The sequence below is a fragment of the Toxotes jaculatrix genome, chromosome 23 (assembly GCF_017976425.1).
Source record: "Toxotes jaculatrix isolate fToxJac2 chromosome 23, fToxJac2.pri, whole genome shotgun sequence".
Taxonomy (NCBI): domain Eukaryota; kingdom Metazoa; phylum Chordata; class Actinopteri; family Toxotidae; genus Toxotes; species Toxotes jaculatrix.
Genome location: NC_054416.1, coordinates 10,624,815 through 10,647,323, shown reverse-complemented (window position 1 = coordinate 10,647,323; position 22,509 = coordinate 10,624,815). Strand labels below are relative to the sequence as shown.

Sequence of the window (22,509 nt, the reverse complement as noted above, 5' to 3'; positions counted from 1 at the left end):
ATCTGAACAAAGTGGTCACGAGCCCAGACACAGCAGAAAACTCTGTGAGGCTAAAGGGCCACTGTGAAAACTCTCTAAGAATCTGAGGCTTATTACAAGAGCCTCCAAATAAAGACAGTTAAAGCTGGATATTGACCTCTTAAAGTTCACAGCAGGCACACTGCCGCTCCACGTTTTGCTTTCTAATTGTTGGCTGCATGTTCAGCCAGGCAATTACCTGCTAAGCCTCTTTGATGGAAGGAGGTCGAGAAGAGAAGGAAAGCCTGAACGAAGAGGAGAGTGTGCAGCCATTCCCAACACGAGAAGCACGAGTCAAGGAGGACGAGAAGGCCGGTGAATCCCTGTTTCTTCGCTTCTTTTCTCACCATTTAGGAGACGGAGTTAAGGTAAGAAAAATGCAGAGAGGTTACTGGATTCATACTCAAGATGCTGGAGACAGCTGGGAAATGAAGGGTGCAATGCAATTATTTTATTATAAATATGCTTTTAATCCTCTTGCAAGCAGAGTACATGTTAGTTTTGGGTACACAGTGTGTCCCTCTGTTCATCCACAGCATGTCTAAGACAGGAGAGAGGAACGCCTCTACAACCTCTGTCGACTCAGCCTCATCAGGCAGGTACATTTAGACTCATAAACATTTTTCTTTGAGTGTAACACCTAATACAATTTTTTTGGGGAAATACAGGCATTATATTCTTATATACTATTCTTCTCTTAGGAACATTAGCCTGTGTTTTTCTATAGAATCAAGAGGGTGTCTTAAAATTTCTCTCTTTTCTATATTTTACTAAAGATGCCTCCAAATCCGCCTCCTCCCCATCCGGCTCGGTCTCTGATACACCCAAGAAATCATCAAAGAAGTCCAAGAAAAACACTGAGAGTATGAACAAAGTCTACACCTCCGTGCTCAACAGTGTTTTTGGGGCAGTAAGTAGTGGACACCTACATTTTGTGATTTACATGTAATGTGTAATTGAACTGGATCTTCTTCCTCTGCTTGGATATTATGGTACCTGACCTCTGCTGTGACCTTTAATCTGTAACTTCAAAATACTGCTCAGTTTAACATTTAAAGTTTATGTGTGATAACTTGTTTTTACTTTCAACAACAAATCCCACATTCCTGCCAAATTTACACACAGTTTTATGCAATCAAATTTGTTTTGAGGCTTTTCCTTACTGACAGTTTAAAGCACCTTGATCGTTTAAGTACAGCTGTCCTCTGAGAGGTTTGCAGATTTCTAAAACATCAACTGAGATCTAAAGGCATAGATCCCTGCAATGCAGCAGATGCTCCTTATCAGTTAAAGTCTCTGCATATCAGATATTAAAGCATCAGTCAGAGGTGAGGTAGAAGTCAGGCTGTGTGTTTACAATCTTGTTCCTGATCTTTCTGGAGCTGCGATCACTAAGCCTGGTGTGTCTGCAGCATTAGCAGCTCATCAGTTGGGGCTTGGTGTCAAACTTCATTAGGTTTATCCAGGTGAAGAGCACTGCCAAACCACTCGGTTCATTCAACTTGAAAATATTCTTCCTTTCCATTGTACATAAGTATTGTTGTCTTGCATGAGACAGAGACTCACAACCATGTGTATACTATGAGTAAGAATTGTCCTCTGTATGTTGTACCACTGTATTTTATCCACTTCATTAACTTGCATGATTTAAATATATACTCTTAATATTTAAAGTTGCACAGTAGTTGAAAATCTTTGACATTATAGGCATTACAAATATCATTAAAACTTTATATGAAGATCCTTTGGCACTATGTAATATCCCACTATATTAAATTGCAACGTGTTTGATGACTGTTTCTGCAGGACAGAGAACTGGCTCAGGCTGAGTTAGATGGTAAGTCTCACTGCCACAGCTCAGTGTACATGTCCAATAACATAACAACATGTTAACAGCTGCATCTCAAGTAATATCTGAAAGCCTAAAACCATCCAATGCTGGAATACTGCGTGAAACAAGGATATAACCATGCATAATAACATAGGTTACTGTTCATATAAAGTGATTTTCTAAAATGCCACTTTGAGAATTGTGACATTGCAGCAATGGTGATAAACCACTCTGTTGTAATCTCTTTGATCCCCTGACCTTTCTCACAGAGCTCCAGGAGGCCTTCAAGGAGTTTGACTACGACCAAGATGGCTACCTGAACTACAAGGATGTGGCTGAGTGCATGAGGACGATGGGATACATGCCCACAGAAATGGAGCTGCTGGAGATCGTACAACAGATAAAGATGAGAAGTGAGCTCATAAGAGCCATTTAGAAAATAAGGAATATGAGCAAACAGTAGCTGTGAAATAAACCACTGAATTAAAAACACAGTTGAGCAGGCATGCTAGGAATGAAAAGAGAAAGTAAGATGTTATTTTCTTAATTAGAAGGTCTCTACAAATGCAGATTTGTTTGACTGTTTTTGCTACTGAGCCCTTTAAAAAAAAGTCCTGTGACATCTTTCCTCTCCGCAGTGGGAGGGTTAATGGACTTTGAGGACTTTATTGAACTGATGGGACCCAGGATGATGGGAGAGACTACTGACATGCTGGGACTCAAGGAGCTCCAATCTGCCTTTGTACAGGTCAGTCCATTAACAACCAAGGATTTAAGTCTGGTTTAATGAATCTCAGTCTATAAGTTAAAAAAAAAAAAAAAAAATCTTATCTTTTTAAATTAGATAAATTAAACTGCGTCTCACTTTTTGAAGTGATAATGTAATAGCATAAGATAAATTACAACCACTTTTCTCTGTTTTTGAAAGTTTGACCTCGACGGGGATGGAAAGATCAACCAGGATGAGATGAAGGAGGCAGTGAAGACGCTGCTGGGAGAGAAGCTGAAGAAGGGAGAGCTGGAAGAGATCCTGAAGGAGCTGGACATCAACGCAGATGGAAACATTGACTTTGAAGGTGAGAATCAGCAGTTTAGACACACTCAGGCAGCAGACAACATTTTATAACTGTTAAGTGTACTATTACACGCTCAGTACTGACTGAACTTACTGTTTTGTTTTCTTTTTGCTCTTCTTCAGAGTTTGTGATGATGCTCTCCATTCGCTAGCGGCTGAAAAGACTGACCACGAGGACAGAATAAGCAGACAGATTCATTACATGGATAGTGAATACAAATATTTACCAGATATTCACATCTTGGTCGAAATGTAGGTATAGGTATTTACCGTATAATGTGTGCCTAACATAATGTGTAATAATTGTATGAATAATGAACTGCTAAAGGAGAGAGAATGATATCGTTTTGGATCAAATACAGAGCATGTTGTCAGAAAGAGGTTTTTTTTGGGTAGATTCATTTTTGCAGCGATAAATCATGTAAAAAAAGTTTTGCTATTTTAATAAAGAAATCTAAATCAGTTGTGCCTTTCACTGAAAAAAAACATCACACTATTTAAACATACAGTGTAAGAAATAATTAAAAGAACTGATGATGTTTAAACCTCTCATACAGACTTTATTCCAAAAAACATCTCTTTTATTACCTCTTGGTCACTGTTAAACAAAATGGAAATGGAAAGTCATTATTATTATCTATAGAATATAAGTTAAATATAAATTAAGTTTATGTCACTTGTCAATTGCTAACAACAATGCAGCTTTGAGCTCTGTCAGGTTTACTGTCTTTAGAGTTGGAGAAGCATTTGCACATCCAAAAACATGGTGCAGGTGCGTCGGGAAAAAGAAAAGAAGTCACATTTCAGAATAAAATTCCACATCAGGCCAACATTTGATGGTGGCACAGGAACCAACCATAAGCAGAATATCAAATTATCTTCTATCTGAAAATCTACGAGCTTAACACGCTACTGGTAACTTAATCTTCTTATTATTATAACATCAAACTGTATGTGCACACAGCTCAGAGAGATCTGCAACATGCTGCACATGTAATCTGCTGAAATGAAAGTCTCGTTGTCACAGAATAAGAAAGGAGAGATCATTAACCCCCTAAAAAGCATAAAGTCACACTGCATCAATGTTTCACAGGTGGAGAGGAGATGGATGAGACACTGCTTTCACAGGTCGGGACCTGGCCTTTAACACATGAATTTTACTAATACATTATTGGGTTTTTTCCTTGTTTGTTCAAAAAATAAATTTCAAAAAGTCACATTTGTCACAGCACTTGCAGGGCCAGGATGTATCGCTAAAAACAACTGATGTCAGAATTAAAAAAACAAAAACTGTTTCTGAGTTTAAATAAATCCATCACAGAATAAAGATTTTCCCAAAGCTTCAACTGAACTCTGATTTCCCTGTGTCCGTCTCCCATGACTCACCGACTCTTCCATTTCTCCTCCTCTCAGGGGAATGTTTGCTCTTTTTTTTTTTTTTTTTTTTAAACTTAGTGACAATCACACAATCCATCCAAAAAGCAGATTTTGTAAACAAACAGAAGTTTTCCTATCATTTGAGAACTTGCTGAATTAGTCTGAACATTTTGTGCCCTTTGCACGGTGTTCACATTGACAGGGTTGAGGGAATTCAGGCGTCCGCAGTGCGACACACACTAAAACTGGATGAGCTCACGGTACCCAGTGATATAAGAATGCATGTTGTATCATTTCTGCAGCTTTGTGAGACTATTATGGATAGATTTAACTTTTTTTTTTGTGCTGTAAATGTGTTTGCAGCAAGTTTGGACTTAACCATAACGTCATGCACGGGTGTATTATCCAGTTGGTCACACTGCAGTCACTCAAAATCACATCACAACATCCTCCACTGTACAGTCCCTAACACAACAAGCAAGTGGCTACTATGCTTATACCTCTTGTCTTTCTGTCAATGCCAGTCTCCTATCCAACCTCTCAATTTCCCTTCTTCTCGTAACTTCTTCATTTTTCATTCCTTTCTTTTCTTCCTCCTTCTTTTAGTTTCCCTAAATGGCAGATAGATAAAGATGGATAAGCTTCTCCTATTTCATCTATCTTTATGGTATCTTCATTGAGCAAGAGGACAACTGCTTGACTAGTAAGACGTGTTGATGATCTTCATTTGTCTACAGCTCATTGGTAATCTCATCAGCAAACTCAGCCATGATGTCATGCACCCAGATGTCCCTTTCTTCCTGTGAGGTGTCGACCAGGAAGACTGTCAGCTTCCTGTCCCACGGGTTAGTGGCTTCCTGTATGGCCTCCAGCTGGGCCACGAGTGGTTTCTTCTCCACATGGTTCCTAAAAACGATGGAAGCCTCTTCTGACCACTGCCTCAGCTTCACTCCTGAGGAGGGTGACAGAGAGGAAACGTAATGTAATAATATTGCTTCATTTCGTTTTATTTAACTTTACAGAGCATTTACTGGGCCTTTAAAAATACATAAATGTGTTATTAGTGCAGGTTTAGATTAGATTTGATTCAGCTATCATGTCAAAGGTAGAGAGCTGACATTAAATGAGAGGAGAAAGAAACGGGGAATGACATTCATACTCCTACTCATTCTACTCACCAGCCAGCTGAGCAGTGATTCCCTGGAACGGCAGCTGTCTGAACTCCTTGATCAGAGGTCTGAGCTGGGTGCAGCTGACCAGCTCGTGTTTACCATAGTCCAACTCATAGACAGACACCAAGCCATTGGTGAGAACTCCCTTCACTAACACACGATACCAGCTGAGAGAAGACAAAGATGAAGAGTAGTTATATATATAGGCAGAGCACAGCTGTTTCCATTTGGCCTGATACTTAACATCTACTACAGACAGAAACAGGAGAGAGGTCAGAACGAATACTCAGTGGAAATGAGAGTAATAGATTATACTTTTATTTATGTTCTACCTTTGAGCTGTCAGTGTGTAAGAGCAGGATCCAGACTGTTTAAAATATTAACAGCGGTGATCAAATTTTCACTTGTGCCCACTGTTTTCCTAAAACGAGATTGTTCTCACTTGTTCTCCACTTTAGCAGCATATATCTGATTCTTCTCTACGTTGAGTGGTTTCTCTTCAGTTTTGTTGTAGTACAGAATCATTTCTCCCATCAACACCACCAGTTTGTACATATCTCTCCAGGGCTGCAGCACAAAGTGGCCTGGATGGCACGCCACTGACACGTATACATCTATGTTGCTTCCTGAGAAGAAGAACAAGATTAGAATTAAACTTGATTTCATTTCATGAATTGGATTTTTTTGTCTTTAATGACAAAGATAACTTTATTAAAAATAACTTTAATAAGTCCTTTCCATTTCTTCTTCTGTTTAAAGCATCATTACCAGCTGCAGGCAGCTCTAGTAATGGAGGCAGCTGGAGAGAGGGCAAAGGGGATGATGGTGTCTCTGGTGAAGTAGTGGTGGTTGTGTTTCCCCCTCCACCTCCTCTGGGTCCAGACAGAGCCCTTCTGAGATGAGGCTTGGCTGGGACAGAAGTTGACGTTGGATTGCCATTAGTGGAGTCATTGGAACTGGAGGTCTTGGAGGATAAGGTGGGTGTGGAGATCTTAGCAGGGCTGTGAAATTGAAATGAAATTAATGAGCAAGAAATTTAGCTCGACCATGAAGCAAAAATACAGGTGAGTATAAGCAGCAAAAACCTGTGACTCGTCAGGAAAACATCCGGCTGCTGTTTGAACAGGTCAGACTGGGCCATCTGATGGTTGAGGCTGCGGGCCGGGTCGTGGAAGTTCTTATCGGTGAACAGGTGGACGTAGACGCAGCGCTTGGTTTCATCCACCTTGGCAACCTAGAGGTATGTAGAGAATATCTTGTCGCTATTGAAATCAAACCAGCAGCAGGGCTTCTTAAAAAAAGGTTGACAGACAGTTACCTTCATGCTACAGTCAGTGATGTTAAGCACTTTCTCTCGTAGCCACTGGACAGCATCTGGAGTCCAGGATCCAACACTGACAGCCAGGTCTGCTAGACAACACTTCACAGCCTAAACACAGGTTGTTGGAAGCCATTTTGTCACAGGATGTGCAGTATAAGGAAGCAAATAAGTACACACAACTACAAGAGTATATGACAGAAATCTCTGAATGTCTATCAAAGACTTAAATGCTAACTTGTGGTGGGATAGCCATAAGGTCACGGAGGAACAGCGGTGGGATCTCTCTCAGCTCGAACACCTCTACAGATGCCTGAACACCCACGTCGATAAACAGGATGTCCAGCACTCTGCTGCCATGCAGGTTGGTGATCTGAAGACAGAAACACAGACAGGGAAACATTATGTTTAAAACTTAAATTAATCACTCTGTTAAACACTTTGTTAACCATACACTTTGTTAAGTCTTTCTTTTTGATCTCAGCTCAACAAGGCAGCCACACTTGCCTACATTGTGCAATTGTGACTTTGTTCCTTGTGTCAGACTAACATCAGTCATATTCAGACATGTTTAATAATTCACAGTGCCATCTTACCTCAACACGGGACCATTTGCCTTTGTAGCGAGCCATACATCCCTTCCCACAAAATGGTCTGGATACCAGGAACTCTGATGTTACCTGGAATAAGATACACTTCATCAACATGTGAGTCATTGATTAATGTGACCATACTCGCTCTGGATTGATGAGGTTACTATGTGTTACAGCTACTTTATGAGCGCAATAAAATGATTGTGTAAAAGCTCACACAAACATTTCACGGGTCCACCCAGTCTGCTGCAGGTGTACGCAGAGTTTAGGACTTCCGATTTGTGGTCACTTGAAATGGAAAAGCATTGTTGTATTTTAAGAAATTAGTATACATTAAAGTTATGAATGATTATTTTAACCCTAGAAAAGTTCTGTTACCATCTTATTTCTAAATATATTACAAAGTCACCAACACTAGCAGGAGGAATTACCCTAACATAAACATTAAATTGCAAAAGTTATGCTTTGAATTATTCTAAGTATAAAAATGTTGTTACTTTCCTGCATGGTTAATGGTTGTGTTTCACACTGGTAAAAGACATTGCCAGACTCCACCCTGTGTTTTCCTAAACACTGACGTAAATTGTTACTTAGCTCCAACTACAAGCTATAAAGGACAGCAGTGACACATCTAGAAAAAGCATCAGCTCCACTGTGCTGTAACAGATTAAGTGGCTTGGCAATGTCTTAACTCCAGATTATCAACCTAATCTCAATCTGTCCACAACTCGGCCAGAGAAGCAACACAGCACAAACACATTCACAAAAGGCTTTTAAGATGAATGTGTGAGCTTACTCTGTTCACTCCCTGATAATATGGAGCCTAATAAACATGCTGTGATGAATGCACACACAGCTAAGCTTCTGGTCAGAGACATTAGTACATGGCAAGGAAGGTGTAAACCTTTCTCCCCTGATTTCCAGTCAGGACCATGCGACACATTTGTGTGAACCCCATGTGTGTTCCATTTAGAAGCAGTGATTCTATATAAATAAATGCATATATATTAGCATATATTAATGCAGCAGCTGCACCTACTGAACTAAGGGTGACATGTAAAGCTACACAAAGAAAAGGCTGACAAGCAAAAAAAAAAAGAAAGAAAGAAAAAAAACCCGAGATGGGCAGCACACAGCGAAGCAAATGAATTGGGCTGTCAAATGCTTTGAAGACCAGAGTAAATATAGAGGCATAGTTCCTGAGCCAAGAGTGGGATTACTGTACAGGGCTAGAATGAAATTGATAACATAAATAGAACCCTCTTCCCACAAGAACAATGGTCCTTGCATTAGATGTAATATAATTACAGTAATTTGCTGCCTGTTGCCTTCTTTACTGAAATATATCATCTGTTCTTCCTCATGTGAGGTACACCTGGTAGTCTATGCATCAGTATATTCACTGAAAATACCCAGAATGTCAGTGTTGTCCTCATAGCTATGCTTATTTTAGTTCATGTAATTATACTAATTGCACCATATATAAATAAAATGAATTTTGGATGTTAAAGCACAGAGGTCTGTGATTATAAACTTAGGAGGACTCCTGTTATTCTATATTTCTATTAGTGTCAACATATTGAATGGATGGGCCAAAATTCACAAAACATTGCTCCATCTCTGAGTACTTTCAAACCTACCTACCTACTCACTGACAAACAGAGCTAAACTGGAGACATGGATCTTTAAAACAGCTGACATGTGTTCTCTTATGTTTGAAAAGGCTCGTGAACATTTGGTGCTCAAATGAATATTTACAGCATCAGGACAGTACTGTGGGATGTACTCAGACTAAACTACAGTGGCTATGTTGATATGTCAACTGAAGAAATAAAAGCTTCATAGGTCTAAAAGGGGACAGAGGCATCAGTGTGGTGTTAACCTGTGAGTGGAAGTACGTCTCTATATTCTCCAATATCTCATTCAGCTTGGCAAGGCCTCTGGAGGGCAGCTGACAGTAGATGGTCCCATCTGAGCAGACGCTGCTGACTGTCACATTCATATACGCGCTGTTCACCTGAGGACAGCAACTGGTAGAAGATTAGTGTGTTGTATGCTCTCACTCACAGACTCATGGACACACATTTGTCTTCTGTACCTGTAACGGGCTTGCTAGCGTCTTGTCCTGCAAAGCTTTCATGCAGGCAGCGTTGATGTTGACATCATCATCCTGCGACGTGTCGTACAGGACAACAAGAGGTGTCTGCCCTCTCTCTAAGATCTCAGCCAATAGGATCCTACCGCTCGCCATCATCTCAAACTTCTTCAGCACCGCAGGCTCCTGACAGAATGGCTCCAGACCTGGACACGCACACAAAAACACATACTTGCACAGTTACATCAATTTGAGCTAGAAGCCAAATGATTGTGGTGAAGGGGAAAACAGGAGAACCAAGGAGGATAAGGCAGGAAAGTGTTTGTTTTCCAATCCCTGTTCCTTTCTAATCACAATTACGGGACTTCTGGATGTCCTGATGATCTGTTGGTTCAGACTCACCTGATAGTTTACACTTGGTCGCCTGGAAAGGCAGTTTGAAAAACTTCTCGTGCAGCTCAAACACTTTGGTTTTGCTGATCACCTCTGAGAAGCCATGATCCACATAGTACACCTACGAAACCAAAGACAAACACCACAGGGTATTTCCACTCATCAGTTTGACAGGAGGGGGTGACTGAGCAGGATGATCTGGGGTGGTAGCAACTTAAATTATTTTGACTGTCCTTGTCCTGGATTATTTACATGGCATTCCATCACTGGTATTCTTGGTTAATTCCTGTTTTGACCTCTCACCTTGACCTTGTCCGCCATGACCTCGCAGACTTGCGCCCTCAGAATCTCCTCTTCCTCCTCGGCTCTGACAGCAACAAGTTGGCCCGAGGATGGAGATGATAGAGGAGCTGGACTGCTTTGGTCCAGCCCGTAAAACTCCCTCATCTCATCCTCCATGGACTCCTGGGCCTGGGAGTAGCCCTCACCAATGTATCTGAGAGAGGACGAGAGACAGTGAGGGATTCAGGAACTGTTGAATCTTACAGCACATTCATACTCACAGTTCTCTCGTACCTGAGTATAACTCCATTGGTGTTTGTGGCCTCCACCACCAGCACGGAGGGGTACTCCTCTTTGGGTATCTGCAAAGAAGGCACCGCCTGGTTACTGAGCCTCCTCCCCAGCTCCTGCCTCACCCTCAGCTCCTCCTCACTGGTCGAAGAGTTCCTCCTGTTGCAGTTCTCATCCTCTCCTCCTCCACCTCCTTCGGTGCTGCTCCTCCTGTACAGGATGGCCCTCTTGGGGTTGTCAGGCATCGGGTAGTCAATAGTGCAGATGTCGGAGAGGAGATCAAGGTTCTCCAGGACATGTCCGGGCAGTTTGGTCTTGTAAATTAAAAAAAAAAATAAAAAAAAAAATTAAATATAAAAAAATCTTAAGTGCAGCTTGCTCCAGAATTAGGAGATTACATGTATATGATAGTGTTACTGACTTTGTAGGTGTCCTGGAAGAGCTTGGGCAGTGCGTGTGCCCACAAGCCGTTGGAGTACTTCACCAGCAGCTCTTCCAGTTTCTGCTTCAGGTCCAGGCTGAGGGTGGCAGGGGAGGAAGGAGGGCTGGGGGACGAGGAGGACGACGGTGGAGACCGAGGAGAGCGAGAACCAGAGCGATCCAGATGGGTGGTGTGGGGTCTCCGTTGGGCAGGGGAATGCAAGGGTTTATCTGTAGGGCTGTTTGAAGTTGACACAGGGGCAGTGGTGGAGTTTGGGTTAAGGATGGGTGGAGGGGAGGATGTAGTGGTCTGTTCCTTGGCAGGGTAGAGAAGCAGCTCTGATGGGTTGCTGCTGCAGGTTTTCTCTACCTAGAAGAGGAAACGGAGAGGAAGTACATAAAATTGCAGGTGAACATATACAATATATGATATCATAACCTATGAAAACCAAACTTTGCCCTTTCATTACCAGAAAAATGTGCAAATGCTTCTTATAAGAGTACAGTATAAACATAACTGAGTGTGTGACTGACTTAAAGAGTACATACAGTGCATATGTGTGTCCATGTCTCCAGGTCTTTGATGGCTTCAGTGGGCAGGTCCTGTTTGTAAAGCTCTCTGTAGATCTGAGGCAGCTTTGACACCCAGAAACCATTACTATACTTCCCCAGGATCTCCCTGATGCGACCCTGGACCTGCTGAGGGTTGTAGGGCTTTCCTTTCCCCGAGCTGAGGCTCTCGTTCAGATTTAAGGGTGCTGGAAGATCAGAGAAAAACACAGAAGAAAAGAGAGATTACACACACGTGCACACACACACACAGGTGGAAACGGCTTCTACAACTTTGATCCTCTTGCCTCTGAAACTGCTGGATTGCATAGTGTGATTTTCTCCCAAACAAAGACACTTGAGTGTTTAAAGACAAAGGTGATTTGAATCAAAAAATGGAGAAAGATTGAAGAATAGTAAGGAGGCATATCCACAACCCAAGATATTTTTCTTTTGGCCACTGGATATGCCATGGACTGGAACTTCTCTTTACATTCAAATGAGCTAAGAAGAGGAGTAGGTAACAGAAAGTCTTTCCTTTATGTAAAGAGACAATCCTCTTCACTCAGAGTTGTCTCTTTACATAAAGGAAGCACAGGCTTTTAAATCAGCCAGTTTTGCAGCTTTAATAGTTTCCTCTGTCTTCAGGGTCCTGACACTGCTGGACCCTTTAAAATGTGTGCCTCAAAACTATGCAGCTTATTACAGACCAGTGTTTTCCCCCAGGCTATACAGAACATGGCCATTTTTTTAACAGGCAACATGACAGCAAAGCAGCTCCTTAGTTTTAGCAAACTTTAAGACCATTTAAATTGAAGTAATACATGTCCGGGCAACATCTCTGCTCGTTTAGAGGACAAAAAGCTACACAAAATGTATTTTGAGCGTGATAAAGAGCAGCCTGTCCTACTTACGACCAGTCTGCTGAGAGTTTCTGGAGAGGTGAGCGTGTACCTCCTTATGAAACCGTGATGGAAGGGTCATCCTCTTGTCTGACCTGGACACAAGAGAACACAACAAGGAGGGGGATTACTTTCTCTGAGCTCTGCTATAGAAGCAGACAGACTGGGAATCATTTTTTTCTCACTTTTTAGAACTTCCAGAACCAGAAAAAAAATCACTTAATTAGGTTTAATTTATAAATCTTAAGGCTTGACTAAGTCTGGCTCTTTGCTGCAGGTCAGATCATTAGTAACCTGCTTATTATGCAAAGCACAGTCTGATATCTTCAAAGAGGACTTTGGGAACATCTCAAAGTCTAACCAGATAACCTTCCAAAGTTCAGTGTAAGACAAAGTTATTTTTTGGTGTGTCCTCAGAACCACTCGCCATTAATCAAACTGTCTCCATCCCCCACTGATCTAGAACAATTGGTTGTGGGATACTGCACACTGGGTACTACACTGCGCTGTGAGTTGCAGATTAGGTGCTCCTGGACAGTGACGAACTGAGAACACGTGAAAAGATCTTATGCAAAATATCCATCTCTTTTGTAAACATGACAATGAACTAAATTTAATTTTAGTGATTTAATCTTCTACCTCTTTCCACCATTCCCATATCCTCTTCCTCCTGTTCTTATCATGCCTGTCATTCAGATCAGTTACCTCAATTATATAGTAACTACTCTGTTTAATCATTTCTTCCTTCTCTCTTGATTAAGACTTAAGTCTGTCTCCCCCCTCTCTCTCTTTGGTCCCAATGTCTGGCTCACCTAGGTACACAGCTAAAAGTGGCAGCAAGCAAGCAAAAATAAATTAAATCTATGACACAGCAGAGTGTGCAAAAAGTGGAAAAGTCTGAATACATTCTGCAACTGTAGATCACAGAACATAAAGTCATCAGTCTGTGCACTCCACTGACCTAAATTTGTTTTGCTTTGTGGCTGTTGGAACCTGTGACTTGAGTGTGAACCACTTTGCTGGATTATGGTTTGAGCAGTCCCAAGTGGAACCAGGATTTGCCTGAATGCAACAAAACTCTTCTATGCAGGCACAGAAAAGCCTCCTCTACCCACGTCTCCTGTGCTGTGATTTTAATCAAAGTTAGTGTTAGTTAAACTGTAATTCACTGTCTGCTGCCTCATTTTGGTTGCTGAATTTACCACTTGCACTGCCAGGTATCCCATAGTGCATTTGCAAGCACGCGTGCACTCACACACATACACACACAGACACACAAATGATGATAGCGCTGGCCTGCCAGCATACTGTCCAATGGAAGTTCTAGAGGGATACAGAGAGATGTGCTGATTCACTCTGTGTCGGTTTAGAAGCGTTAATCTACCAGAGAATAGAGTGGGGATTAGAAAGGGCTCACATCCCCCCTGTTCTGGGCTCGTGTCCTCTGCCAACACACCAGCCTTCCCACCCTGTTGCGCCCATTGTGCTGCGAAGGGCCAGCGGCCCACTGAACACCCATGGTGACACAGACAGAAGACTGATGTCAGTTGTTTTCACAGTGGACGGACGAACAGAGCCGTGGATGGATGGAAGTGGGCGAACAAGTCAATGAGCTGAATTAATCTTGATTCATTGTTTAAGCAATGCAAATAGATGATATCTAGCAATGTTGGACAGCTTCTTTAACAACAATAAATCAGGTGCTTAACTTCAGAGTCATGGTGAATGACGGCAGCGGTGCAAAGACAAACACTATTGGAATTGAGTATTTATTTTAGAAAATATGTTTGTGCCAGTAACAAGCAAAAAGAAAGAGGAGGACAGAAGAAGACTGAAGGGAAGAAAGATGCATACAGAGAAAGACAGCAAGAGAACCAGAATACTCTAGAGAGCACATCATCAGCCCAGTGCTGAATAAGCAGCAGCAGGGAGGCTGTTTGCACTCATAAACCAACCAGAGTTCAACCAGGCTCCCATTCACCAGCAGCTTATTCTGATTCAGCTCAGGCCACACAGGTGGGAGGAGAGAAGGGGGGGTGGGGGGGGGGGGGGGGGGTGGAGGGTGAAAGAGACAGCACTGAGAGATGGGGAGAGAGAGAGAAAGAAAGAAAGAAAGGAAGAAAGAAAGGAAGAAAGAAAGACAGAATAGGGACTTGTGAGATTAACACTGATTTTCACTGACTTTTGGCTGTAGTTTGAACTGGATGGTTAAATCTGATAAGAAAATATAATAAAGTAATTTCAGATATGCAATTAACCACTTTAAAATATCTTAAAATAACCCCCAATGATATTTTTTACATTGATGATCTCACTGAGTATCTTAGACTGTCATAGAAATTATTTTGAGAGCATGTTGCACTGCCCAGTGAGTCCACAGAATTTTTTTCTGGCTTAAGACTTGGCTTTTCTGAGCAGGTTGTTCATTTGCACATTCCTCTACTTTGATTTCCAAAGCACTGTGGGAGCCTGGTTGGTTTCTTGCACATATAACTACACTATAAAATCTCACAAATGTGTAGAAGTGGAGTTTGACTACTGGGATGTGAGCTGAAGCTGGTCTATTCAAACTAAAAGCCTGTAGAAATTCTTATTCTCTGCAAAACAGCATAGAATGGACCACATTAAATTATCTGCATTCATAAACAGATTTTAAACTATTAAACCACTCACTTCTCTGTAGGTGGGTTCCCTTTCCTGTTAGGTGTGTTCTGATTGGACATCTTGTTTGGATGTGCCCCAGTCTTACAATCTGACTGGCCATCCCTCATGTCCCTGGGCTGTCTGAAGTCTCCATGTCCTGCTCCTCGGCCACTGCCTCCTCCTCCTCTACCCCCACCTCGCCCACGGTGGTTCGGCTGCCTCAGTGAGGTTTGAGGTTTGGCTGAAGAGAGAGGGAGAGAAGAGCAAACAAGAGAAGTAAAACTATGGACTTGAAGTGCACACACACCCTGATTCAGCTAAACCGGATCCTGAGACAGGGCAGTGTTTCTGTCTGTAGGGCATAGTGTCATAGATAGTTAAATATCTTTAGACACAGTGGATGTGATGAATAGAATCAAAGCTCCAATTAGCAACACAATATTGCAAATTAAAGATGGAACCATCTTGAGAATTTAAGAAAACTATAATATCAGCATTTCTCCTGTGCTTATGCTATTGGATTTGTCTGTTTAATTACACAATTGGATTGTGTAAATATACAGTATATGGGTGCGGAAGGTCAAGGAAATACTCCCATTTGCTATGTAACTTTTTTCTAATATTTTATAGTTGAAATATGCTCCAAAACACTTCGTAATGTGAGTAAGTGTTGTCAAATGCTTCTGTGACCCAGACTCTTTAACCATCCTGGCAGCGCAGCAGAGATAGTCCCTTATCTAGGAGATTCTCGTGCTTGCACAAACTTGATTTCCAGAGCTTGCATATTGCAGCTTTAAATGAAAAGATCAGTATCAGTCTCATGTCTGTGGAGCTAGAGCAGGGAGTCAGTTAAAAATAATAATAAAAATGTTAAAAATGTACCTACTAGCAGGTTCAGTAGTTAAAAGTCCAGGAAATCAGTGCACCCGAAGAATAGTTAGCTATAAAGCAACTCCCTGTAAAACCACATGGTCATTTTTTACATTACAGTTTGTGTACAGATTAAGCAAACAAGAATTACCATATACATTTCTGAGCTTTAGAGGTGTTTCCAGTCTTTATGTTAAGCTACATAATTGACATTTGGCTCTAGCTCAAGAGTCAATGCACAGACATGAGAGTGGCATCAATCTTCACACCTAGCATTTGTGTATTTCTCAAAATGTTGCACAATTTGTTTTAATGCTTAAGAGATTGCTATCAATAGCTACATGTAAATATTGAAAGAGAGCATCCTATGTAATATAGCATACTATTTACAAATTAAATGTATTCTGTAAACTTCAGTTCAGTAAAAAGTGTAATTATCCTAACACAGCACCTAGCAGTCCAGCACCCTATCACTTTGGTGTTACATCATTTAAACACAGCATGACATCACATTTCTGCTAAGTGACATCACCTTTATACCTTGTTGTGCATAACCCTTACTCATTTCCACTCCCACACTCCCTCCTCTTTTTCAGTTCTTCCTCCTATTCCTCCTATTTTTTCTTGACTCTTTTCTTCATCTCTCTTTTCCTCAGCAAGGTCTAGAACTTTCCCCAGCTTTCTCATCCTTTGTCTTGTTGCTGAATCTCATTTAATATTTCCAGTGATAAAACAGCAACAAGCCGGTTCATCAGCCTACATCTTCAAAAGTCATTGATAGGCAATTTTGATTCCTAAATCGTATTCTTTTGTACCTGAGTGGTTGCGCTACTTATACCTTGTGAGCCACAGGCAGTCAATAAGCCGATTAATTAATCAACAAATCTTCCAGAAAAACACAGACGTTACAGAAACTCAGCAGTCACACACGCACACAGGCACAAGCTTAAATTGACATGCAAATATAGGCAAGGAAAAGCACTCACACACATACACTCACACACACACACACACACACCTCAGAGCAGATGCCGTGTCACCTCACCGGCATGGACACACAATCCCTGGTCTGTCTCTGCCTGAATATCAATGTCCCCAGGCGGTGAAGGAGAGAACGAGAGGGACTTGTGAATCAGCTGCTCTTCGCTTGCAGCTGAGTCTCAGCTGCTATAGGTTCTATTAGCCTCAAATCTCAGCACCCCACCCCACTCTCCCTCTTTCTGACTCTCTCCTTCGCTGTCATCTGTCCACCCCCTCCTTACCGTTTCACCATCCCTCTGCTGTTCTTCTCCTCCAGCCTCTTGCTGCCACTCCTCCTCTCTCCTCTCCTCATTTCTCTCTCTCCTCCCTGCACTACCACCTCCTGCTTCCTCCTCTGGCTCTTTGAGAATATTCTGCAGCATCACAGTCAAGCGGAGGTGTATGCACTGCAAAACAAATTTGTGTACATGCGTGCGTGTGTGTGTGTGTGTGTGTGTGCATGTGTGCATGTGTGGAGGTGTTTGTGTGATTGCCTGTTTGCCTAAGTGCATGTGTGGTAGTTTTTAAGTGTGTCTGAAGAGCAAATAAAGTCAGACGCTGATGAATAAAGGTTCAGATGTGTGTGTGTGGATATACAGCATGTGTGAGTGTTTGTGTGTGAGCTGACATTTTTGAATATATAGGCTATTAACCTGATACCTGAGCAGCCTTGAATATTGTGTATCTGCTTGAGAGTGTGAGTGTGTGTGTGTGTGCGTGTGCGTGTGTGAGAGAGAGAGAGATATTCTTAGTGCCAAAGGCACAGCAGGTCTCCACAGAGCAACACTAAAAACAGGTCAGTCATTCATCCACATCGCGTCGGGCTGCACCACAGACACACAGCATTTTGCTAATGTTGCATTGTCACAGAATCGACACACACACTGGATCGTTTCTAGTTCTCTCCTGCTGCAGTCCTGCTGCACTGTAGCACCAGTCCCAAGAGGAGTCTGGAAAAGGTTGGGAAGTATTAAAGAAACTGAGTGGTTGTTATGTATTTCCAGGCCAAAGCTTATTGAGGCTAAATTAGTTTGATCAGTCTTTGCTGTAAAAAAAAAAAAAAACAGCCTAAGAGTAGACCAGGCATTATTTACTCAAAGGAAGTAAGACACAAGGGACAGAAAGCAAAACTGCTCTGTCATCATCACTATGCAGACAAAAGGGATTTTATACAGCAGAGACATGCAGTCAGGCACCCATTTGCCAAATCCAGACATTTGAGCATTTAAAAAAAGGACTTTTGGTTGATTCTGGGGAGATAATGAACAGAACAGCCTGTTACTAAATGTTAGATCTTGTCAACAGGGTCACAGCTACCACTGAGGGCACCGGTGACATGTCTTGGTGTCTTTCAGGCAGTTTAAAAACCCACAAGGAGTTTTCATTCTCAATCAAAATGCTTGATGGATGTTTTTAGGCTGATTCTAGTATCACACTATGCTACTCTATACACATTAAATATCCATATAATGTATTTTGTATCTTGTAGTAATACCCCGTAATATTACAGCTATATTATAACAGTTCTCTTTGATGCACTTATTTGATCATATTTAATAACGTTTTAATTTTTTAAAATATATATCTATATTTTTTTATTTTATTTTATTTTATTTTTTTATTATAAATAAAGTCATGAGGCGTTTTGTGTCACATCACATATTGTATTATCACTATATATCACTATCCATATTCACCCAAAAAAGGCTCACATTTATGCTGACTTCTCTTTGCTGTGTTGTCAAACATGTTTTGAGTAGTGCAGCCAAGCAGTCCTTCATTAACATCTGAATGAAATTCAAGCCCTTTATAAACATGTATTGTTCTGTTCCAGTGTTTGGATACACACAATGGTCCAACACTCACAAGACACCCAATACCAGTTGTTCTTGCAGTGCAGCTAAAGTGCTACAATGCTAACAGAGCTGCTGGACTCTTCATAATTCTGTCTTTCAAATGTCCATATTTATCTGCACTAAAAAATACAGCTTAGTGATTTAGTCTTCTTCAGCCTGCCATGCACCTCTGAGAAGCAAAAATACAACTATGAGCTTTCAGAGATTTCTTTTAAATTAGATTTACTATACACAATATAAGTACATGTTGCATGTATACTCCGTACGTTTTAGCAGTCACTGCAATTCCATTTAATCCAATACCTAACTGATTTAAAGCCAACTTGTGACCCAGTAAGTGTAAACTGAAAATATCTCTGTAACTGGATAACTGTGTGTTCTCCACATTCGGCTGATTAAAGACAGAGTCTATAAAATTACAGGTGGTATGTTCAGCCTGTGAAACTGGATTAGTTTCCTTTTGGATATTGTAATGGTAAACACATGAGACCCAAGATCATTTCCTTACCAAATATGTGTCTCCCTAAATTACTGTAAGCATTAGCTGTCTCTCATACAGAAAGTGTGAAATCCCTCATGCACAAAGGCAATTTGCAGTGTTTCCAAACCCTCCATAAATTAACGTTGGACTTTATATATTAAGATAAGCTAAAGAAATGGCTGTGTAGCTGTGTTAATGCTTACAAATGCTCCAAAATGGTGGCCCAAAATCTTACCATTGAGGACAAGAGGTGCTGCTGGTTTGACCCTCATCTGGGTGTTGACCAGGTGGGGTCGGCCTGTCTTCTTGGAGCTGCGCTGGCGAGCCACCACCTTAGCTATATGGGCTGTCTCACTGGCCCCTGAGGCAAAATAGACCATCTGAAGAGAAAGAGATATACCCCTCAGTAAGAAACTGACCACAAGATTGAGGAAGCTATTAGCTTCACCAGCAATTAAAGATTATTATTAAATGTAACTTTATGGATATTTTTCTACCCATCTATGTTGACTTTGTGAAGACCATGAGAGCCTAGCATAACTAGTTAGCTATAGGTATGAGCAGCTAACATTTTAACATCGGAGACAGCTTTCAATTGTATTAACAAAGTTTTGGTTATGAGTTGTGCATCTTATTTGAATTATGCATGTAGTAATTTGGATACATTGCTGTGTGGGGTGCTCCAGCAAGAAAACACTTTAATGTTACTCACATAACACCAACATCCCACATAGAAAATGTTATCAGCATTTGGAGGAAAGTCATAGCAGAGAAAATTTGATTATAGCAGCTCTTAGACTAACAAGCTACTGATAAGCAACCTGCTGCCACCAGTCTCTGAATTAAATTTGGACTGAATCTTATTCAGTTATATGACATGTTGAGATTTAGATTCAGGTGTTTTGTGGCACCAGTGAAACAGAAAACACACTCACCTCTCCAGAGCGGTTGCGCTCCATGCGGACTACAGAGGGCATGCTGGCTAGCAGTGCATCCAGGTGGCTGTGTCCCATTTGTTTATGTGGTATCTGCTCACCGGTCAGCTCCTTGTACTCTGACTGTAGGCGTGACAGTGACACTCCGCCCTTGTTGGCCTGGAGGATGGCCCGCAGCATCTTCTTCACCAGCTCCCCGTCAGCCATCTGAAAAAGAAGCGGCTCCATAAATGAGCAAGAAAATAAACAAACTAAAACTGCTACTGAGAATAGAAAGTCAGGCAATGAACAAGAGAATGAAAAACTGAACAATCACTTGGTTTACAGAATATCTAGAAACAGAAAGAAAAAAAAAGAAACAACAAAACAAACTAATTTTGTCAGTGTTATTCTCCCTTAAAGGTTCTCCCTTTTAAGGTAGGAAGAAAGTAGTGATAGTCACTGATGATGATGCAAACCCATTCAAATCTGCATTAGCTTGCACTTGGACTGAGTTCAACCTGTGGGCCAACTGTTTACTGGTTGGGCAAGTTTTTATTAACTGTTGATCAGCTTTCCAAAACAGTGTATTTCAGCCAGGATAAAGCCCTGGTACAGACTGCCTGGCAAATAGAAAAGTTGGTTTAGATTTTTTGAAAGTGGCTAGTTGGTTTTATATTGTCACTGTCTATGACCAAAACAAGCATAATTCACCCCATCTGTTTTTCACAAGGGAAAGAAAAGCTAATTTTCAATTACCGTTTCACTCACCTGCCTAATAAGTAAGTATTCACTGGAGATTTTTTTTAAAGCTACCAAGTAATATTGTACTGCCCCGGAGACATTTTTGTTTGAGTGCTTTAAGTTCATGATGGTACTGATTTTCTCAGATTGCATAGCCTGTTACATTCCAACTCCCTTCAGAGGAAACACTTTCAGTTTTTATTCTGGCTGGAGCCAACCTACAGAGAACTTAAAAATCTAGTGCAAAGTACAAATCTAATCCTTTATGATCCTCGGGTAGAGTGTGATGAAGGCTACAATACAAATATTCGGCATAATAGGAATATCTGGACTCTGACAGACTGGAGACACGCCCTCTACAAGCGGCTTCAACTTCACAGCGCAACACTAGTTCTTAAAAACAGGTGGCCAACATATAATCGCTTTCTAACATTATTTACATTTAAGAGACAGTCTTTGGTATTTGTGCTCTGCCCTGAGCACAAACAGGAAGAATCCGTCACATCATTAAGTATGATTATTATTATTATTTTTGGAAAGACGGCTTTTTCCTTTCAAAGCTATTGTTTATCAAGTCTATGCTTGAACTGAAGAATTTAGAAATATACATGTAGGCTATTCAGTACTGAGCCTGGACTGTGCTGTTATGGAGAAAAATTCTGACCAAGAAAAAAAAAGTTACCCTGGAAACAAGTGGAATGAAATTGTCAGATTTACCCTTCTTGTAATAAGGAAAATGTCTGAGATGAGCTCAGGCCACTTGTTGATAAGGCCACTTTCTGCAGCGCAGACAGCACAGCGAAACTATGAATGACGTAACGCGTCACACTCCGACTCCACACCCTCCATCGGGACCAAACTATTTGGATGAAGTTCCCCTGCCTTTTCTCGTTTTCTGCAGCACACTGTCCTCAAACGGTCCGGACAGACAAAATGACCCCCGCAGAATGTACCGGACCCGGTACACTGCCCGCTCAGGGAACGATACACCGAGTTAAATCCTCCTGCCACCTCCGAGCAAGCGGCTCGTCAAGCTACCTAGGAAACGCTGCCAAAATACCGGAAGCAAATAAATCTCGTCTTCAAAATAAAACTACAGAAACGCATCAAATAGAATTTTCTGGGAATATCAATAACACAAGTTTTACATTTGAAAGTTACTACCGGAAATACAATTCTGTATCTTAGCTAACTTGAAAGCTTTCGAGTCATCCTGGCCGGGAGTATATAAGAGGGGAAAAATAACCACCCGGCAAAACTTTTCCAGGAGAAAGTGTTTTAAAAGTTCACTTAAGACAAAATAAAAGCTACAAAAAACTTTCTACCTTGCTCTAAACAGACGGGATGGTGAAGTGAGGACCCGGTCCAGTCGCTGTCAGTGCTGTCACCGCCGCAGGGCTAGGCTGCGGCCGGAGCTCTGTCCCCGGTGTGTCTGCCAGCCGGTCCACACACAGCCTCTCCTCCGCCACCTGATTGGTCGGCCGTGCATGGGCCTCTGGCTAATTACAAGTCAATATGCATCCAGGGGACACAGCAAAAGACAGAGGACACATCTCCTGTCCAACCCCAACCAAACATGATTACTTTTTCTGTATGAATGTACAGTATACAGTGCTTGAGTTTTCAGTAAACACCTACTCACTTTTCTCCTCCGAAACAACAGAA

At 41.5% G+C, this 22,509-nt stretch overlaps 2 protein-coding genes across 2 annotated transcripts; one reads left to right on the top strand and one right to left on the bottom strand.

The window, feature by feature from the left end:
• The first annotated feature begins 555 nt into the window (after positions 1–555).
• On the top strand, positions 556–3,076 carry si:cabz01076231.1 (calcium-binding protein 2). Its single transcript, XM_041031287.1, has 7 exons — positions 556–613; positions 795–928; positions 1,825–1,855; positions 2,119–2,262; positions 2,488–2,597; positions 2,778–2,925; positions 3,048–3,076. Exons 1-7 carry the CDS (start codon positions 556–558, stop codon positions 3,074–3,076), a joined length of 654 nt encoding a protein of 217 aa, XP_040887221.1.
• A 430-nt stretch (positions 3,077–3,506) lies between these two features.
• tdrd7b (tudor domain containing 7 b) lies at positions 3,507–21,628 on the bottom strand. The gene is made up of 20 exons (XM_041030698.1): positions 21,562–21,628; positions 20,122–20,328; positions 19,422–19,566; positions 14,990–15,200; positions 12,329–12,411; positions 11,415–11,623; positions 10,867–11,235; positions 10,449–10,759; positions 10,176–10,368; positions 9,882–9,993; positions 9,483–9,685; positions 9,267–9,401; positions 7,388–7,471; positions 7,030–7,164; positions 6,792–6,902; positions 6,559–6,707; positions 6,242–6,474; positions 5,916–6,099; positions 5,480–5,640; positions 3,507–5,253 (listed from the first exon to the last, which is right to left on the bottom strand). The coding sequence occupies exons 2-20, from the start codon at positions 20,326–20,328 to the stop codon at positions 5,033–5,035; spliced, it is 3,456 nt and encodes a 1,151-aa protein (XP_040886632.1). The 5' UTR covers positions 21,562–21,628; the 3' UTR covers positions 3,507–5,032.
• Between the last annotated feature and the right edge of the window lie 881 nt (positions 21,629–22,509).